The sequence below is a fragment of the Cucurbita maxima genome, unplaced genomic scaffold (genome assembly GCF_002738345.1).
Source record: "Cucurbita maxima cultivar Rimu unplaced genomic scaffold, Cmax_1.0 Cma_Scf00013, whole genome shotgun sequence".
Lineage (NCBI taxonomy): Eukaryota > Viridiplantae > Streptophyta > Magnoliopsida > Cucurbitales > Cucurbitaceae > Cucurbita > Cucurbita maxima.
Window position 1 is genome coordinate 494,576 of NW_019272029.1, and position 18,557 is coordinate 513,132.

An 18,557-nucleotide genomic window follows, 5' to 3' on the forward strand; every position below is an offset into this window, starting at 1 on the left:
TCCCAACCCTCCTTTCAACGTCAACAATGCGCATTAGGCAAGGTGAATGATCCGATTATCCTCTAATCTTAGTACAATATTCGATGATGAGGTCTACGAGTAGTGGCATACATAAATCAATCAGACATCAAGGATAATCGAGCGTGTAAAAAATGCGAACTTATCATCGAACAGTCAATGTGGTGAAGTTCTTTTTTCTGGAGTCGGACGCATGAACTATAGTTGGAACTCGATTTGGACGCCAACCCGAAGTCTGAAACAAAAATAGGGTTAGGGTTGGAGTCTGAAAAATGTTAGATGTAAAAAGAAAAGCAATAAATGAAAGAAAAAAAGCTCACACAGCTCATCAGCCATGGCGGACCAGGCGCTCATCTTCCTTATCTCCCATCCTTCTCTCATTGATTTCCCCTGCTAATTCAGTCAATCCCCCCATGGCTATCCCCTCCTGAAATCCTCCTCCTCCGCCCTCCACGGCCGCCATTGCCAAATCCCCCTCTCTCTGATTGAAAACCCGCCTCCTTGCTTCCTTCTCCTCCATCTGCTTCGACCTCGCCGCTCGCCCCAATGGCACTGTCAACCGTCGCCTCCTACGCCTCTTCGATATCAAATCCGCTCCCAATCTGGTCAAGCCCATCCACGGCGTCCTCTTCTTCGACGTCATTGTCGATTCCTCACGCAACCCCTCCATCCGCGTCTTTACCCCTTCCTCCAACGCCACCTCTCTTCCCATCCTCATCTTCTTTCACGGCGGCGGCTTCTCCTTTCTCAGCAACGCCTCTTTCTCCTACGTCACCCTCTGCCGCCGCTTCGCCCGCCGCATACCCGCAGTCGTCCTCTCCGTCAACTACCGCCTCTCTCCTGAACACCGCTTCCCTTCCCAATACGACGACGGCTTCGACGTCCTGCAATTCCTCGACCACGAAAACAACACCGTCGGCCTCCTCCCTCCAACCGCCGATCTCTCCAAATGTTTCCTCGCCGGTGACAGCACCGGCGCCAATCTCGCCCACCAAGTAGCCGTCCGATTTCGGTGGCGAGGACGGATTGGCTGTGGAGGGCATTTCTGCCGGAAGGATCGGATCGAGACCACTCTGCTTCGAACGTGAGCGGGGCGAAGGCAGAGGAGATTTCGGAATTGGGGGATTTTCCGGCGACGGTTGTGTTCGTGGGAGGATTCGATCCATTGAAGGATTGGCAGCAGGAAATATTATGAATGGCTGAAGGAAAGTGGAAAGAAAGTGGATTTGTTTCCTGAATTGCCTCACAGTGCTCTGCTCATTAATCAGCTCACAGACTTCGTTTCCAAATGTACGCTCAAATGATTTCAGCATTCAAATTTTGTTGTAGCTACATTTTTCTTTTTCTTTCAATAATAATAAAATATTTATTTTCTTCCAAAAATTACCTAATTAAATATTTATTATCATCTCAAACTAACCACTATTTAATATTTTTAACTTTTATTGTAATTGGATCGTCCTAGATACAGAAGATATATTATATTCCAACTTAATCCTTAATGGTTGTTCCAATTTTCTCATAATTTTTTTTCTTACAAAGGCGGTATTGTCGGGTTGAAAATGGGTGATAAAGCCTTGATTTCCCTTCTCCAACAATCAAAAAGAAAGTCCAAGAGAATCTCTTCTCATTATTTTTCCTCAAAACAACTCTATGTACGGTCGATCTTAGTCTCCCATTACTCCAACCCTCCATAGAATCTTGAACGTTCACCACAAGATCACCGTCCTTGCTCGGCATTACGTCGATCCAGTTGACTCCTTTCGATCTCATTTGTAGACCCCCCGACACTGTTTTGGAATAGGATCGTCATGTAGCTGGTGTTAGTGTGCTTCTTGAACACTTCGACTTCTTCTTCATCGTTCATATCTCGAGGAGAGCAGCCGTTTATCCTTATGTAGCCATTGCATTTACTGAACTCGGGTTCATAAAATTTGCTTTCAATGTTATCTCTGAGAAGGTTTAGTAGTATCTTCACTACTCTTTTTGATACCTCTTTCATGTTGCTTGCATATTCGTTTAGACGATTGCTGCAAATAAACTCGAACATACAAACTCCAAATAAAGAAGATGATGAAAATGGTTGATTATTAGACACAGAATCAAAAAATATATTTTCAAATTTATAATCGATGTGATCTTCATTCTCTAAACAGTACGATGTGAGGTGAAACCATGATTTTTAGTTTCTCAATCATAGATCCGACTGTATAACACCCATAATGCATAAACTTTTTCGAATAATTTTGCCTATAAACGAGATGACATGCATATTAGGAGTAGGTATACGTATCGTCAAATATGTGAGAAAAATAAATAAATATTTTGAATTTGTATTCGGTGGTTATTAGAAAACTTGGAAGAAGGAGGAACCGGGATTGAGTGAAATCCTACGCAACAGCCGAGGTTGAGAAGTTGGGTCCTGAAACCTTGAAGCTCTCTGAGGAAGGTGACAACACAAATTTCGGGGTGTACGAGGAAATTTCCAATTTCAGTTTCTGCTTGGTCTCCTCCGGAGAAAAAAAAAAAGTTGGTCGGCGCCAGAAATGAGTTTATGGTAAAACTCTATCGAAACGCCATGGTTTCTGATGAAGAAGAATCTCAATTCATTGCATGCACGCTCTACGTAGAGAAGTTGCATTAGATTCGCTCAAGCTCTTAGAGATAATGTCTATCACCAAAACTTCCCCTATCGACATATTAGCTTGGCGTCTGTTCCTGTTCAAGTTCGCTTCTATTTCAAGTCTTTTCCTCCCAACTTCTAAAAGTTTCATTAATATTTTTTAAAAATTAAAAAAATCGTATATACCGTGCTTGAAAAATACCTATAAACTTTTTAAATAAAACTTTTAAAAATTCCTATTATGAATATAGGAATGAAAACCATTTATCTACCCTCTTTACAAACATTTTAATATTAGTTTTAAAAATTTATGAGCATTTTTAAATGTGTACCAACCGTAAATATATTTTTAAAAACTCAATCTTAATATTATTATTATTATTTTTAATGTTAAGGGTATTAATGAAATTTTTAAAAGAATAGGAATAACATACTTTTTTATAATAAATTTATAAAATAATTTTTTTTTTAATTCAACTGGATGTTAAAATAATTATATTTAAAAGAATAAATGATGGAATATTGAAACTAATCTTAAAAGCATTATTTAAAAAGAATTATAATTATGATTAATTAATGAAATTTAGTTGTCAAAGTTGTTGATATCTATTTCTTTTCTATACCCCCACACTAAAATAAAATTAATTCAAAAGTAATTCCAAGTAATTTAAATAAAAAAATAAGTAAGTTGAGTAATTTTTAGTAGATAAAATAAAATAATTTTTTATAATTAATACAAACTATTATATTTATCTATTATTAAATAATTTATAATTTTAATAACCACTTAATTACATTCTTTAATATATTTTATTATTGTAAATGAATTAGGTATATAGTTTTAATAAATTTATTAATTTGAATAAATCTCTAAAATTTAAATTTTTGTATCATTTTTAAATATAAAATTTAATTTTATATTGTATAGATCAATTAATTTTTTTTAAAAATTGAATTGTGTCATGGACTTATTAAATAAAAATTAAAAAATTAAAAAAATTATTAAACATTTTTAAAATTAAAAAATTAAGTTAAAAAATCTATTAAATTATTTTTAAATTTAGCGATGAACTAATTAAATATACCATTTTGAACTCATTCAATTCAAATAATTACACATTCCAATTAATTGGTATTTATGATAAATAATTTAGCCGTAATTAATTGATAATTAAAATTATACCTATTTTCGATGATAAAATATATTAATCATGCAAACACTTATTCATTGAAATTATTAAATATTTAATAAGAAATAAATAAATTTAATTGATTGATTTTAATTTTCTAAAATAATTTGAATGAATTATTATAAATTATTTCATATATTGCATAGATTTAATTATCAAATTAATTTTGAATTATTCCTTAGCTTATTTTTTAATTAATACTCTTTTTATTCGTGGGGTTACTCTTAATAATTTTTAATACGCTCAAATTAAAGTAGGAATAAAAGAGTAGAATATTTTACTATACAATAACCATGGAAAAGAACATTATTTAAGGAACAACACTCCAACAAAATTGGAAAAAGATTACATTTGTGTTTGGTTCCAAAATAGTAGAGTTTGTTCATATTGCAGAATATGTCGATAAAAGAAGTTCCAGTGATAGACCTTGGTTGTCAGAGCTTGACTGAATCGACTTCATCTTCTCTACTTAGAGCATGCAACAAATTGGGGTTCTTCTTCATCAGAAACCATGGCGTTTCAAAGGAGTTTTACGAGAAACTCATCTCTGGCGCTGATGAGCTTTTTTCTTCTCCCGAGGAGACCAAGCAACAACTGAAAATGGGAGTTTCCTCGTACACCCCGAGATTTTTGGTGTCGCCTTTCTTTGAGAGCTTCAGGGTTTCGGGACCTAACTTCTCAGCCTCTGCTGCTGCGCAAGGTTTCACTCAATCCCTATTCGGCCACCATGCTACTGAATTCAGGTTGTCTTCTACTTAGAAATGTTTGCTTTCATCGCTATTAAAATCTGCCCAATGAGCTTTATTTTATATGATTGTTCTATCATTATCTACTTTATTTAGACACTAATTTGTGTTTGTATGTTCGAGTTTATTTGCAGCAATCTTCTAGACGAATATGGAAGAAAAATGAAAGAAGTATCAAAAAGAGTAGTGAAGCTATTACTAAACGTCTTGGGAGATAATATTGAAAATAAATTCTATGATCCCGAGTTTAGCAACTGCAATGGCTACCTAAGAATAAACGGCTTCACTCCTCTAGACATGAATGCCGAAGAAGAAATTGAAGTGTTCAAGAAACACACCGACCTCAGCTACGTAACGATAGTGTTCCAAAATGACATCAGGGGGCTACAAATGAGATCGAAAGGAGGCGACTGGATCGACGTAAGGCTGAGCGAGGATGGTATTCTTGTGGTGAACATTGGAGATTATATGGAGGCTTGGAGCAACGGGAGGCTGAGATCTGCCGTACATAGAGTTGTTTTAAGGAAAAATATTATGAAGAGATTCTCTATCGCTTTCTTATCAACACCGGAAGATGAATCTAGAGAAATATATGCACCGAGTGAAGTCGTTGGAGAAGGGAAATCAAGACTTTACCGCTCGTTTTCAGTCCAACAATATAAGCATTTTAGGGAAAACAATTACGAGAAAGTTGGAGCCACGATTAAGGATTTTGTTGGAATATGATGTCGTTGGATTATTTCTTCCGATTCGACTACAACAAAAAAATATTAAAAATATTAAATTATCGATATTTGGGTCGTAAATAATTATCTTACGATGTACTAGAATATACACTGGAATTGATATGTGATGACATCGGTATAAAATTAATATTTTTAATTAATTAGTTTATTTTTTACTTTTTTTATTATTAATTATAGAGACTAAGTGCAATTTTATCCCATATTTAATTTAAATAAGTCCACATTCTAATTAATTGGTAATTATATTAAATAAATTTGCACTAACTAATTGAAAGATTGAAATGTATACGTAATTCTTTTTCAATAATAAAATATATTAAATAATGCAATAAACTGTTTATTAAAGTTATTCAATAATAGATAAATAAATAGTTTTTGTATTAATTATAATAAATTGTTTCATTTATTACTGAGAATTATTTAACTTGCATTAATGACTTTCATTAACTTATTTTTCTATAAATAACTTGGAATTGTTTTTTTTATAGAACAAATCATATTCTCGTTTGGTTTCGAAATCATATGGTTTGTAAGTACTAAACATCTTGGGAGATAATATTGAAAATAAATTCTATGATTCCGAGTTTAGCAACTGCAACGGCTACCTAAGAATAAACAGCTACACTCCTCTTGGCATGAATGACGACGAAGAAGTTGAAGTGTTCAAGAAGCACACAGACATCAGCAACGTGACAGTAGTGTTCTCAAATGACATCAGTGGGCTACAAATGAGATTGAAAGGAGGTGACTGGATCGACGTAAGGCCAAGCGAGGACAGTGTTCTTGTGGTGAACATTGGAGATGTATTAGAGGCTTGGAGCAATGGGAGGCTGAGATCTGCCATACATAGAGTCGTTTTGAGGAAAAATAATATGAAAAGATTCTCTATCGTTTACACATCGACACCTGAAGATGAATCTAGAGAAATACACGCCCCGAGTGAGGTTGTTGGAGAAGGGAAATCAAGGCTTTATCGCCCATTTTCAACCCAACAATATAAGGATTTGAGAAAATTGGAGAAACAATTAAGGATTTCGTTGGAATATAATATTGTTCGATTATCTCTTTCGATCCGACTACAACAAATAAACATTAAAAATATTAAATTATCGGTATTTGGTTCGTAAATAACTATCTTATAATGTACTGAAATATACACTCGAATTGACTTGTGATGACACCAATATAAAGTTAATATCTTCGATTAATTAGTTTTCTTTACTTTTTCTAAATCGTAACGACCCTCTTCAATCCACCGGCCACTATGAACTGGTATGAACGGGTACGAGGTTTATGTCCTACAAAAACGACCTAGAATTTTAGAGATTAAATCCTCAATTTTTTGGTTCAAAATCACTCCTTGCAACTCAAATTCAATTTCCTCGACCTCCTGCTTTTAGCCGTTGATCCCTATTTTTAGAAATTGTCAATAGCTTTTATCCTTCAATTTTGTATTCTATAGTTTCTGATAAGTCACTAACCTAAATAAATTATTTAATCCATCTTTATTTTTTATTTTTATATTTAATAAGTCTATAAACTTTTAATTAGTCCCGAACAAATTCAATATTTTTTTTATAATGGGTATAGAAAAAGGTACGTATTACATAAATGGTCCGAGACTATATTTGAATGAGAGCGATCCTAAGGATAAAATGACTAAGAAATATTTAAAAGAATTGAAAGTCAGTGCCTATATCAACCATGTCAACTTCTTTTTCAATGGGTCAATTATAAGATCTCCATTCGAGCCTTATTGGCCAAATAAAGTAGAATGACCCATTCGAACTCGTATAAAGTCATGTAAATGTAATGGTAAGACAAAACTAATATAAGAAAAATTAGGTGGGGACGGAGACGAGAGAATTAGGTGGAGATGAGAAAGAGGACGAGGAATATAATTCCTGTTTCGGGCCCCATTTATTTAACGAGAAGAAATCTCTTCACACTAACTTTTTCATTCCCGTTTAAATGAAGATTCTTAGCCCTATTTGAAACGGTCCCTCAAAATAAATTGACATCTAATAAAAGAAAGTATAAATGTCATATTTAAACTTAACCCATCAAAGAGGTAAGACAAGAAAGTAGAATTAAGACATAATGGTGTATGTAACTGACATTATTTAAGGAACAATAACCCAACCAAATTGAAAAATATCATGTTCTTGTTTGGTTCCAAAATCATAGGATTTGTAAGTATAGCACAATATGTCGATAGAGGAAGTTCCCGAGATAGACATTAGCTCCCAGAGCTTGACCGAATCGACTGCATCTTCTCTATCCAAAGCGTGCACTGAATTGGAATTTTTCTTCATAAAAAACCATGGCATTTCGAAAGAGTTTTACTATAAACTCATTTCCGGCATTGACCAGCTTTTTTCTTCTCCCGAGGAGACCAAGCAAAAGCTAAAACAAAGAGTTTCCTCATACACCCCAAGATTTGTGGTCTCGCCTTTTTTGGAGAGCTTCAAGCTTTCAGGACCCAAGTTTTCAGTCTTTGCTCGTGTGCAAGGTTTCACTCAATCCTAATTCGGCCACCAAGCTACTGAATTCAGGTCATCTTTCTTAAATTTATCTCCAGTAGAACTACAACTTTTGAATGTTGTGTTCCGATATATTCATGAAAGAATTATACAATCAACCATATTCATCATCTTCTTCTTTATTTTGAGTTTGTATGTTCGAGTTTATTTGCAGCAATCTTCTAGACGAATATGGAAGCAAAATGACAGAAGTATCGAAAAAAGTAGTGAAGCTGTTACTGAAGATCTTGGGAGTTAGTATTGAAAATAAATTCTATGATCTCGAGTTTAGCAACTGCAATAGCTACCTAAGAATAAACGACTACACTCCTCTAGGCATGAATGATGAAGAAGAAGTCGAAGTGTTCCAGAAGCACACCGACCTCAGCTTTGTGACGATAGTGTTCCCAAATGACATCAGGGGGTTACAAATGAGATCTAAAGGAGGCAACTGGATCGACGTAAGGCCTAGCGAGGACGGTAATCTTATAGTGAACATTGGAGATTATATGGAGGCTTGGAGCAACAGGAGGCTGAGATCTGCCGTACATAGAGTTGTTTTAAGGAAAAATATTATGAAGAGATTCTCTATCGCTTTCTTATCGACACCGGAAGATGAATCTAGAGAAATATATGCACCGAGTGAAGTCGTTGGAGAAGGAAAATCAAGACTTTACCGCTCGTTTTCAATCCAACAATATAAGCATTTTAGAGAAAACAATTACGAGAACGTTGGAGCCACAATTAAGGATTTTGTTGGAATATGATGTCGATGGATTATCTCTTTCAGATTCGACTACAACAAATAAACATTAAAAAGATCAAATTATTGATATTTGGGTCGTAAATAACTATCTTATGATATACTATAATAAACACTGGAATTGACTTGAGATGGCGTCAGTATAAAATTAATATTTTTTTATTAATTAGTTATTATTATTATTATTATTATTATTATTATTAATAATAATGATAGAGACTAAATGTGCAATTTTATCCCATATTAATTTAAATAAGTTCACATTCTAAATCGGTAATTATGTTAAATAAATTTGCACTAACTAATTGATACCCAATTCTTTTTTAATTATTGATCGATTTTAATATTGAAATGAATTATTAAATATTTAATAAGAAATAAATAAATTTAATTGATTGATTTTAATTTTCTAAAATAATTTGAATGAATTATTATAAATTATTTCATATATTGCATAGATTTAATTAACTTACATTAATGGCTGGAAATTAATTTTGAATTATTCATTAGCTTATGTTTTGATTAATACTTGGAATTATTTTTATTTTTTTTATTTTTTATTTTTTATTATTATTATTATTTTTGATATAATACATTTTTAGTTTTATCCTCAACTTAACATGGGACTACTCTTAATAAACTTTAATACGTTCAAATTAAGGTATGAATAAAAAAGTAGAATATTTTTACTACACAACAATACAAAACCATTGAAAAGAACATTATTTAAGGAACAACACTCCAACAAAATTGGAAAAAGATCACATTCGTGTTTGGTTCCAAAATCATAGAGTTTGTTCATATTGCAGAATATGTCGATAGAAGAAGTTCCCGTGATAGACCTTGGTTGTAAGAGCTTGACCGAATCGATTGCATCTTCTCTACTTAGAGCGTGCAGTGAATTGGGATTCTTCTTCATCAGAAACCATGTCGTTTCAAAGGAGTTTTACAAGAAACTCATCTCCAGCGCCGATGAGTTTTTTTCTTCTCCCGAGGAGACCAAGCAAAAACTGACAATGGGAGTTTCCTCGTACACCCCGAGATTTGTGGTGTCACCTTTCTTTGAGAGCTTCAGGGTTTCGGGACCCAACTTTTCAGCCTCTGTTGTTGCGTTGGGTTTCACTCCATCCCTATTCGGCCACCAAACTATTGAATTCAGGTTGTCTTCTCCTTAAAAATGTTTGCTTTCATCGCTATTAAAATCTGCCCAATGAGCTTTATTTTATATGATTGTTCTATCATTATCTACTTTATTTAGACACTAATTTGTGTTTGTATGTTGCAGCAATCTTCTAGACGAATATGGAAGTAAAATAACAGAAATATCGAAAAGAGTATTGAAGCTATTACTAAGCATCTTGGGAGATAATATTGAAAACAAATTATATGATCCCGAGTTCAGCAACAGTAATGGCTACCTAAGAATAAACAGCTACACTCCTCTTGGCATGAATGACGACGAAGAAGTTGAAGTGTTCAAGAAACACACCGACATCAGCTACGTGACGATAGTGTTCCCAAACGACATTAGGGGGCTACAAATGAGATCGAAAGGAGGCGAATGGATCGACGTAAAGCCAAGTGAGGACGGTATTCTTGTGGTGAACATTGGAGATTTATTAGAGGCTTGGAGCAATGAGAGGCTGAGATCTGCCATACATAGAGTCGTTTTGAGGAAAAATAATATGAAAAGATTCTCTATCGTTTACACTTCGACACCTGAAGATGAATCTAGAGAAATACACGCCCCGAGTGAGGTTGTTGGAGAAGGGAAATCAAGTCTTTACCGCTCGTTTTCAACCCAACAATATAAGCATTTTAGGGAAAACAATTACGAGAAAGTTGGTAAACTTTTAAACACGTTTCAATTAAAAGTTTCATTTTTGTTCTTGGATTTTGAATTTGTTTCCGGCAAGATCCTACCATAGTTGAAGAGGGAAATAAAATATTTGTTACAAGAATGTAGAAACATCTCCTTAACATATACGTTTTAAACTTGTATTTGTTAGAACGGGTCTCAGAGTGTTATAATTCCAGATTGAGTTATGCCAATAGATCGACAGATCTCTCATAGGTTAATCCGCTACAATGATATATTTGTGTTACTTCACATATGTACCTGATATGATATGGCCATAACGTAAATAATTTTATATATGATCTGTCCTAATCTAAATAAATTGTTTAATCCATCTCTATTATTTTAATTTTTATTAATAAGTCTATAAAATTTTAAATTATTAATTTTCTTTTTTATATTGAAATTTTTATTAGATAAAAATGAATAATTTAGAGACGAGCTATGCAATTTTATCTCATATTTAATTTAAATAAGTCCACATTCTAATTAATTGGTAATTATGTTATATAAATTTGCACTAACTAATTAATAGATTGAAATGTATACGTAATTATTTTTCAATAATAAAATATATTAAATAATGCAATCAAGTGTTTATTAAAGTTATTAAATAATAGATAAATATAAAAGTTTTTGTATTAATTATAATAAATTGTTTCATTTATTACCAAGAATTATTCAACTTGTATTTATGGCTTGAAATTAATTTTGAACTATTCATTAATCTAATTTTTTTTTTATCAATTACTTGGAATTGCTTTTCTTTCTTTCTTTTTTTTTTTTTATATAATTTATTTTCTTTCTTATACTTGCGTGTAAGAAAAAGATACCTAGCGTGACACCCGAATAAAAAAGAGGTACATGAATAATCCGAGACCGCATGTAAATGAGAACGATCCTAAAGATAGAATGACTAAGAAAAATTTAAAAGAATTGAAAGTCAATGACTATATCAAGAAAGTGCAATTTTCTTTTTCATGACTCGAACTCAAAGGTCATAAAATCTAATGACTCGAAAATCTGATCAATTTAACCCAGTAAAATTATACTTATATTTTATAATAAAAGAAAATTGAGATGTCCACGGGATGGGGACGAGGAATACAATCCCTATCCCCGGCCCCATTTATTTAACGAGAAGAAATCTTTTCCTACTCACTTCTTCATTCCCTGTTTAAATGGAGATTTTTTTTCGAGAGGGTCACCCGAAACAAATTGATGTCCACATAATAAAACATAAATGTCATATTTAAACTTACCCATCAAAGAGGTAAGACAAGAAAGTAAATTAAGAGATAGATGTGTATGTAACAATTGAAAAGAGCATTATTTAAGGAACTATCATTTTCTTGTTTGGTTTCAAAATCATAGGATTTGTAAGTATAGCACAATATGTCGATAGTGGAAGTTCCAGTGATAGACATTAGCTCTCAGAGCTTGACCGAATCCGCTGCATCTTCTCTACTTAGAGCGTGCAACGAATTCGGATTCTTCTTCATTAGAAACCATGGTCTTTCAAAGGAGCTCTACCAAAAACTCATATCTGGCGCCGACCAACTTTTTTCTTCACCAGAGGAGACCAAACAAAAACTGACAATAGGAGCTTCCTCGTACATCCCGAGATTTGTGCTATCGCCTTTCTTCGAAAGCTTCAAGGTTTCGGGGCCCAACTTCTCAGCCTCTGCTAATGCGCAGGGTTTCACTCAATCTTTATTCGGCCACCAAGCCACTGAATTCAGGTCATCTTTCTTCCTTCCTTTCTTCTTCTTCTAAGAATGTTAGCTATTGAAATCTGAATGTCTTCTAATAAACACCAAATACAAATTTAAAGTATTTATTTATTTTCCTCACATATTTAACAATTTTAAGAGAAATTATTCAAAGAAGTTTATACATTATGAGTACTATACCGTTAATCCCTAAAACACTGACATGCTTAATTTTTCTTGAAAGAGTTAAGTCACAGAAGATTCAAAGTGTTCACTAAAATTCTAAATTTTCAATTTTATGTTCAATATATTAATGCATGAAAGAATATAATAATCAATCATTTTTCATCATCTCTATATTTGAAGTTTGTATGTTCGAGTTTATTTGCAGCAATCTTCTAGATGAATATGGAAGCAAAATGAAAGAAGTATCGAAAAGAGTAGTAAAGTTATTACTAAACATCTTGGGAGATAATATTGAAAACAAATTCTATGATTCCGAGTTCAGCAACTGCAATGCCTACATAAGAATAAACGGCTTCACTCCTCGAGGCATGAATGAAGAAGAAGAAGAACTCGAAGTGTTCAAGAAGCACACTGACCTTAGCTATGTGACGATAGTGTTCCAAAATGACATTAGAGGGCTACAAATGAGATTGAAAGGAGGAGACTGGATGGACGTAAGGCCGAGTGAGGACAATAACCTTGTGGTGAACATTGGGGATTTTATGGAGGCTTGGAGCAATGGGAGGCTAAGATCTGCCGTACATAGAGTTGTGTTAAGGAAAAATAATATGAAGAGATTCTCTATGGCTTTCTTTTTGACACCCAAGGATGATGATAAAGAAATATATGCGCCGAGTGAGATTGTTGGAGAAGGAAAATCAAGACTTTATCGCCCATTTTCAACCCAACAATATAGGCTTTTTAAGGAAAAGAATGATGTGAATGCTGGATACCAATTAAAGGATTTTATTAGAACATAAATCATTAGATAAATCATCGACGTTTAAAATAGTAATACCTATTGAAATATGTACTAGATCATTTGGCTCGTAATGCCATCTATATGATAAATTACTTCAATACTTCAAGCTCGTACTCTAAAGTTTATATTACCACATCAGTTTATTTGCATCAACATTGATGAAGTCATTAGCAAATCAGCTATTATATTTTCAATGGATTAGAGAAGTAGACTCAACTAGTGCAATCGCCATAATGAATCATAATAGAATACAATCCCAGGATTCCAGAGTTCTTCTAACCTCTTCTTCCTAGGTGCTATCTTTTCCAGGAAAGACAACAAAATAACAATGCAGTAATGTGGTTAACAACCAATCCTACAGAGCTCCTTCTAAATAACGAACATTTTCAGTCATTTTACACGTTTCACTTACCCAACCTCCAACAACTCTAATCTACGTTCTGACTGAATAACTTTGAAGCTACTACTAATAAGGGAGAGTCGTTTACCTACGAAACTTCGGTCGAACGCTGATCGTTCCAGGCCTCAACTGTTCAAAACGGTACCTGCAAATTATCAAGTGGTTGAAGTAGAATGAATCTATAAACATTTTTACCCTTCTTTTTGGTTAAAGTCAAAATGGAAAGAAAAGTAGACTCACCCATTTTCACTAAGAAAACTTGTCACGGCCTTTGGTAGAGCAGCCTCCCCCCTGCTATGTTTACCTATTCCTTTGAGAACGAACAAAACATCATGAGTACAATCGTCAATGTTTGAATCAGTAGTGCACATGAGAATTCGTTATTTTACGAAAAAAATATGCTAGCGTCACCGACATTTAAATCTTTCCCTTCAGTCAAATCAACCTATGATGAAACTCATTGTTATATCTAATATATATATAGCCTCCTGGCCTCAGCTAAGCAGATTTCCATTTTGTCCTTCATTACAAATGGGACCCGCAGTCGCGAAACATGCATCCACCCGGCCATCCCCAGCTAACTAATAGCTCATTACTTCCCCAAGTGCCTTTCTCCAAGTACACGCATGGGTAAGATGCACCAAGGGTTATGAAACTCTTGAGATTTGATCTAACGATCTTGTTGAAGAATGAGACTTTTAGATCGAAATTATCCAAAAACCCCCAAAAACGATAAAGAATCATCCCAAGGGAAAGTTTTAGAATGACTTCCCTAGATGATCAAGATCCAGAGTATTTAACTTGTGATTCGAATCACTTCACAAGATAGTTTGATTGAGACTACTTGAATGTCTCTCGCATGCAAATCTAAACACAATAAATGCAAAGAAATAAGCTCATGGTCCTCTTTGAACTTTCCCTTATGGGCTTCCCCTCAAGGTTTTAAAACGCGTCCACTAAGGAGAGGTTTCTACTCCCTTATAAGAAATGATTCGTTCCCCTCTCCAACCGATGTGGGAACTCACAATCCACCACCTTGGGGACCCAGCGTCCTTGCTGGCACACCGCCCGGTGTCTGGCTTTGATACCATTCGTAACAGCCCAAGCCCGCCGCTAGAAAACATTGTCCTCTTTGGGTTTTCCATTCGGGACTTCCCCTCAAGATTTTAAAACGCGTCCACTATGGAGAGGTTTGCACACCCTTATAAGGAATGCTTCATTCTCTTATCTACTAGGGAAAGGTTACCACACTCTTAAAACCTTTTTCTCACAATTCATACAGCCTTTTCTCGCATGGTGGCAGATGTAACTCTTCCCTATCAATAGTGGATTATCAACCCAAGAACAAATCTTGATAGATTTTTATATGCAATATGGAATAATAAGCCAAAAAACTACTAGATACTAGCACGTGAGGAGGGTTTTGAAGAGCGTTTAGGATTGAAGCCTAGATACAGCAGAGAGAAAACTTTCAATTAATAGGTTGGCATACCACAATGTCCACTGTGCTACTGTAACCAAAAGTATTGAATAATGTAGAAAATGCCAATCTATCTCTGGAATTGATAAAGGCTAAAGGCAACACAAGCGTAGTCAGCCTCTAAAGTTATCAGTTACATTGTCATACAATGATTCCATTCTCAAGAAAAACAAATGTGAAAAGAATGAAATTTGCCTGTTAAACCTAACTTTAAGAAAACACAAATGTTGAGTTAAACAGCAACAGATACAATTTACCTGTTATGACTTCCAATGATGTCGGCCTATGCCTAGGTAATGGTGATTGTAATTCTTTGTCCAACTTTACGCCCAGACAACTAAGATACTCAAGGGATGAAACACGATAGAAACCCTTCCTTTCAGCTTTCTTTGGCGACAACGACCGATTGGAGGCATTCCAAGTTTCGATTTTCAGCAAGTGATCTTGCAAGGCTTGAACAGCCTCTGCTGCATGAAGCCCATGTAAGTCCAACTTCCAGAGCCCATTTTCACTATTCCTTGTTTGTAAAATTTCATTGGCTGCCTTAGCATTTAACATTTTTGCAGCTAGCCATTGTTCTTGAGCCCTTGATGAATGATACTTGGCAGAAGCATGATCCTTCCGAAGATAGGCATTAGTGGCTACCCTTGAATGTTGAGATGCAGACCTATTGATTAAAGAAAATTACAAATAAATCGGATCATATTAAGCGAGACATCAACTCCTATAGCATTGAGTACTTGAACCTTCTCCCAAGAACCATATATTTTACACTACAACATAAGACCAAAGCCACAATACAAGAGAGCCTAGGTCAAGAATAATTGTCCAACAATTATTTTTTAACATTTCTTTTGAGTATGATTACAGTGTCAATTTGAATTAAAAACAAAAAATTACCATGGACTTGGATTCAATAACTCCCTCTTATCACGTCGACTTTCTATTAATTTCCAAAGCTTGAGCTATCAACATAAATTAGCTTATTCATACAAACAGACTGTTGTCTACTCATAACTCAAGGTACAACCAGATCCCCCATACATATAAATTCTTTAAAACGTTCTTCTCACACACGGTAAAAATATATAATAAATACAAAGAACCCCAGAAACCCAGTGGTGCATCACAATGATAAAAGAAGCAGGAAAAAGAAAAATAAGTTTTTGTTATGGAAATTTTAACAAATATATCTATTAAGGAAAAAAAAAATTAAATTGAAGTAGAAAAACAACCCGATAATAAAGTAGACAGAAGACTTATTTACCTCATCATTGCTATAGCATCTTTCCGATGGCTCAGGTAAATATCATCTTCTTCCCACTCGGGCTCAATAGGAGCAGACTTTGAGCAATAAAGAGCTATTTTTGGATTTCCAACATTGTGAAAGAAATTTCTTTCATGATAATTATTTTCAAACAATTTATCATTAATATTTTGATGCATGTCTTGCACATCCTTTAGTGTGGAACTAGGGATGGGATTATTAACAGTTCTTTCTGATGATATGGTTACATCATTCTTCCCATTGCACGATAATCCATCAGCAGAATGCAGTCCTAGGGTGCTCATCTCGTTACAGATCTCAACATTGTCACTAGAAACCATTTTGTTTAAAAAAGTAGACGCCTCATTGAAGTTATTATCTACAGCTTCCATTATATCCACAATCAAGCTAAAATCAGCCCAAGTATGAAGCTCCTTAAGCTTCCAAAAGGCTAAAACGTCAGTGGTTTCTTCAACCACCTTCCTTCCATTTTGAATGGTAGAATCACCAAGTATTTTCTTTGCACCGTAATTTTCTGGCAAAGTTAGAGAATCAGCAGAAGGAAGAGGTGAAGATGAGGAGGATCCCCCTGGACGGCCATTAACACCGTGCAAGTTTTCACGGGGTGGCAAAGAGGAAAGGGAACTTGGCATCGGTGGGAATGGTTTCGGATCAATTCTATCTTGAAAGCCTCTATTTTGTTGCTTAAGGTTAAATTCTTCCCAGCCAGAAGATTTACCCCTCACCAATGATACATCATTAGAGGAATGCAGTCCTAAGGTGCTCATCTCATTATTGATCTCAAAATTGTCACTAGAAACCATTGTTTTTAATAACTTAGACGCCTCGTTGAAGTTATTATTTACAGCTTCCATTATATCCACAATCAAGCTGATATCAGCCCAAGAATGAAGCTCTTTAAGCTTCCAGAAGGCTAAAACATCAGTGGATTCTTCAACCAACTTCTTGCTACTTCGAATGCTAGAATTACCAAGTATTGTCTTTTCTGCACCAAAATTTTCTTGTGAAGACCTCCCTGAACGACCATTAACTCTGTGTACGTTTTCACAGGGTGGCAGAAAGGAATGAGCGGTAGACATTGGTGGGAATGGGTCCGGGTCAATTTCATCTTGAAGGCCACTATTCTGTTGCTTAAGGTTAACCGCTGCCCAGCCAGGAGATTTACCCCTCCCCCACGACATCTTCCAATGCTAGGAACTGAAAATAAAGCATACGGAGTTGAGCACCAGTAAATTAAAATTTCACACTCCGGGTCTAACTCAAACCCCTCCTACTATGAATATGTCTTGTAGTTCCGACAATCCAATGAAACTGCAACTCGAAGAGGTAGCACGACTGGAAGAAACAGAGCTGTTCATACCTGGAATATAGCAAATTTCAACAGACCCATTCTAGCACGACTGGATTCAAACATTAAGATAAAGCCACTGTCGATGGCCAAATCATCAGTAGACTTCGAAAAAGAGACACAAACCAAAGCAAGATTACGACGAAAATAGCTTATTTCAGTAAAGATAAAAAGGTCTAACATTCTGACACGCTCAATCCAAGAATCCCCAACAAAAAAGGAGGAAAAACGAAGTCAACGATCAGAAGAAAAATACTTCAATCGTATCAGGAAATCAACATAGATTAAACAAGTAACCGAACCAAAAGGAAGCAACAGAAGAAACAAATACCAGAAAATTCATAAGAATACCTTCCAGCTTCAACGAGAAAATTAGGGCTCAAACCTGAAGGAGCAGGAGACACAAGAAGTTGAAAAGATTCGACTCCCAAATCCGCTAACCGAGTCTTCTCACTATCTCAAATCCCCAACTCCGCCGTTTGTGCCCCTTCGTAATCGATTTTGGAAACGGAAATTCAATTCGGAGATAGAAAGTAGAGAAATTTGGGTGGAAAATTTGCTGCATAGATCGAATTCCAGAGCAGAAAAGGAAACAAAGAAATCGGGAAATCTTCAAAGGGCACAGTTCAACTTCAACCCTACCCCACATACTCTGATCTTTGACTTCGATTAAGAATTCCTTCAAAGGGATGAAGCAAAAAATTCAATGAAGGAGATTGAATGCTTTTCTCTCAATTTCTTTATTTCATCTACGACAGGATTCTCTTTAGATTTGCGAGCGCTTTTTTCCCCCCCTTTTTTTTTTTTTTTTTTTTTTTTTTTTGGTGTGTGTGTGTATTTATGTGTGTCGTTTAAAAATTTCTCCAATAATTTAA

General features: G+C 34.8%; 4 protein-coding genes and 3 pseudogenes across 9 annotated transcripts; 5 read left to right on the plus strand and 2 right to left on the minus strand.

The window, feature by feature from the left end:
• The first annotated feature begins 506 nt into the window (after positions 1-506).
• Positions 507-1,322, plus strand: LOC111488289 (annotated as a pseudogene).
• Positions 1,323-1,509: 187 nt separating this feature from the next.
• Positions 1,510-2,348, minus strand: LOC111488194 (annotated as a pseudogene).
• Positions 2,349-4,179: 1,831 nt separating this feature from the next.
• LOC111488065 (gibberellin 20-oxidase-like protein) lies at positions 4,180-5,375 on the plus strand. Its single transcript, XM_023135687.1, has 2 exons — positions 4,180-4,574; positions 4,712-5,375. Exons 1-2 carry the CDS (start codon positions 4,228-4,230, stop codon positions 5,301-5,303), a joined length of 939 nt encoding a protein of 312 aa, XP_022991455.1. The 5' UTR covers positions 4,180-4,227; the 3' UTR covers positions 5,304-5,375.
• Positions 5,376-7,472: 2,097 nt separating this feature from the next.
• On the plus strand, positions 7,473-8,707 carry LOC111488066 (annotated as a pseudogene).
• A 677-nt stretch (positions 8,708-9,384) lies between these two features.
• Positions 9,385-10,763, plus strand: LOC111488063 (gibberellin 20-oxidase-like protein). 2 transcript variants are annotated; one of them, XM_023135684.1, is made up of 3 exons: positions 9,385-9,767; positions 9,894-10,159; positions 10,193-10,763. In XM_023135684.1, the coding sequence occupies exons 1-3, from the start codon at positions 9,421-9,423 to the stop codon at positions 10,534-10,536; spliced, it is 957 nt and encodes a 318-aa protein (XP_022991452.1). In that variant the 5' UTR covers positions 9,385-9,420; the 3' UTR covers positions 10,537-10,763. The 2 variants fall into 2 exon arrangements, with proteins under 2 accessions (XP_022991452.1, XP_022991451.1); XM_023135683.1 differs by having other exon boundaries at positions 9,894-10,763.
• Positions 10,764-11,782: 1,019 nt separating this feature from the next.
• On the plus strand, positions 11,783-13,281 carry LOC111488064 (gibberellin 20-oxidase-like protein). 2 transcript variants are annotated; one of them, XM_023135685.1, is made up of 2 exons: positions 11,783-12,208; positions 12,570-13,281. In XM_023135685.1, exons 1-2 carry the CDS (start codon positions 11,862-11,864, stop codon positions 13,162-13,164), a joined length of 942 nt encoding a protein of 313 aa, XP_022991453.1. In that variant the 5' UTR covers positions 11,783-11,861; the 3' UTR covers positions 13,165-13,281. The 2 variants fall into 2 exon arrangements, with proteins under 2 accessions (XP_022991453.1, XP_022991454.1); XM_023135686.1 differs by having other exon boundaries at positions 12,687-13,281.
• Positions 13,282-13,364: 83 nt separating this feature from the next.
• LOC111488062 lies at positions 13,365-18,450 on the minus strand. 4 transcript variants are annotated; one of them, XM_023135682.1, is made up of 6 exons: positions 18,068-18,449; positions 17,346-17,694; positions 16,314-16,898; positions 15,304-15,713; positions 13,807-13,876; positions 13,365-13,711 (listed from the first exon to the last, which is right to left on the minus strand). In XM_023135682.1, exons 2-6 carry the CDS (start codon positions 17,513-17,515, stop codon positions 13,651-13,653), a joined length of 1,296 nt encoding a protein of 431 aa, XP_022991450.1. In that variant the 5' UTR covers positions 17,516-17,694; positions 18,068-18,449; the 3' UTR covers positions 13,365-13,650. The 4 variants fall into 4 exon arrangements, with proteins under 4 accessions (XP_022991450.1, XP_022991449.1, XP_022991447.1 ...); XM_023135681.1 differs by having other exon boundaries at positions 16,314-17,531; positions 18,068-18,450; XM_023135679.1 differs by having other exon boundaries at positions 16,314-17,694; positions 18,068-18,450.
• Between the last annotated feature and the right edge of the window lie 107 nt (positions 18,451-18,557).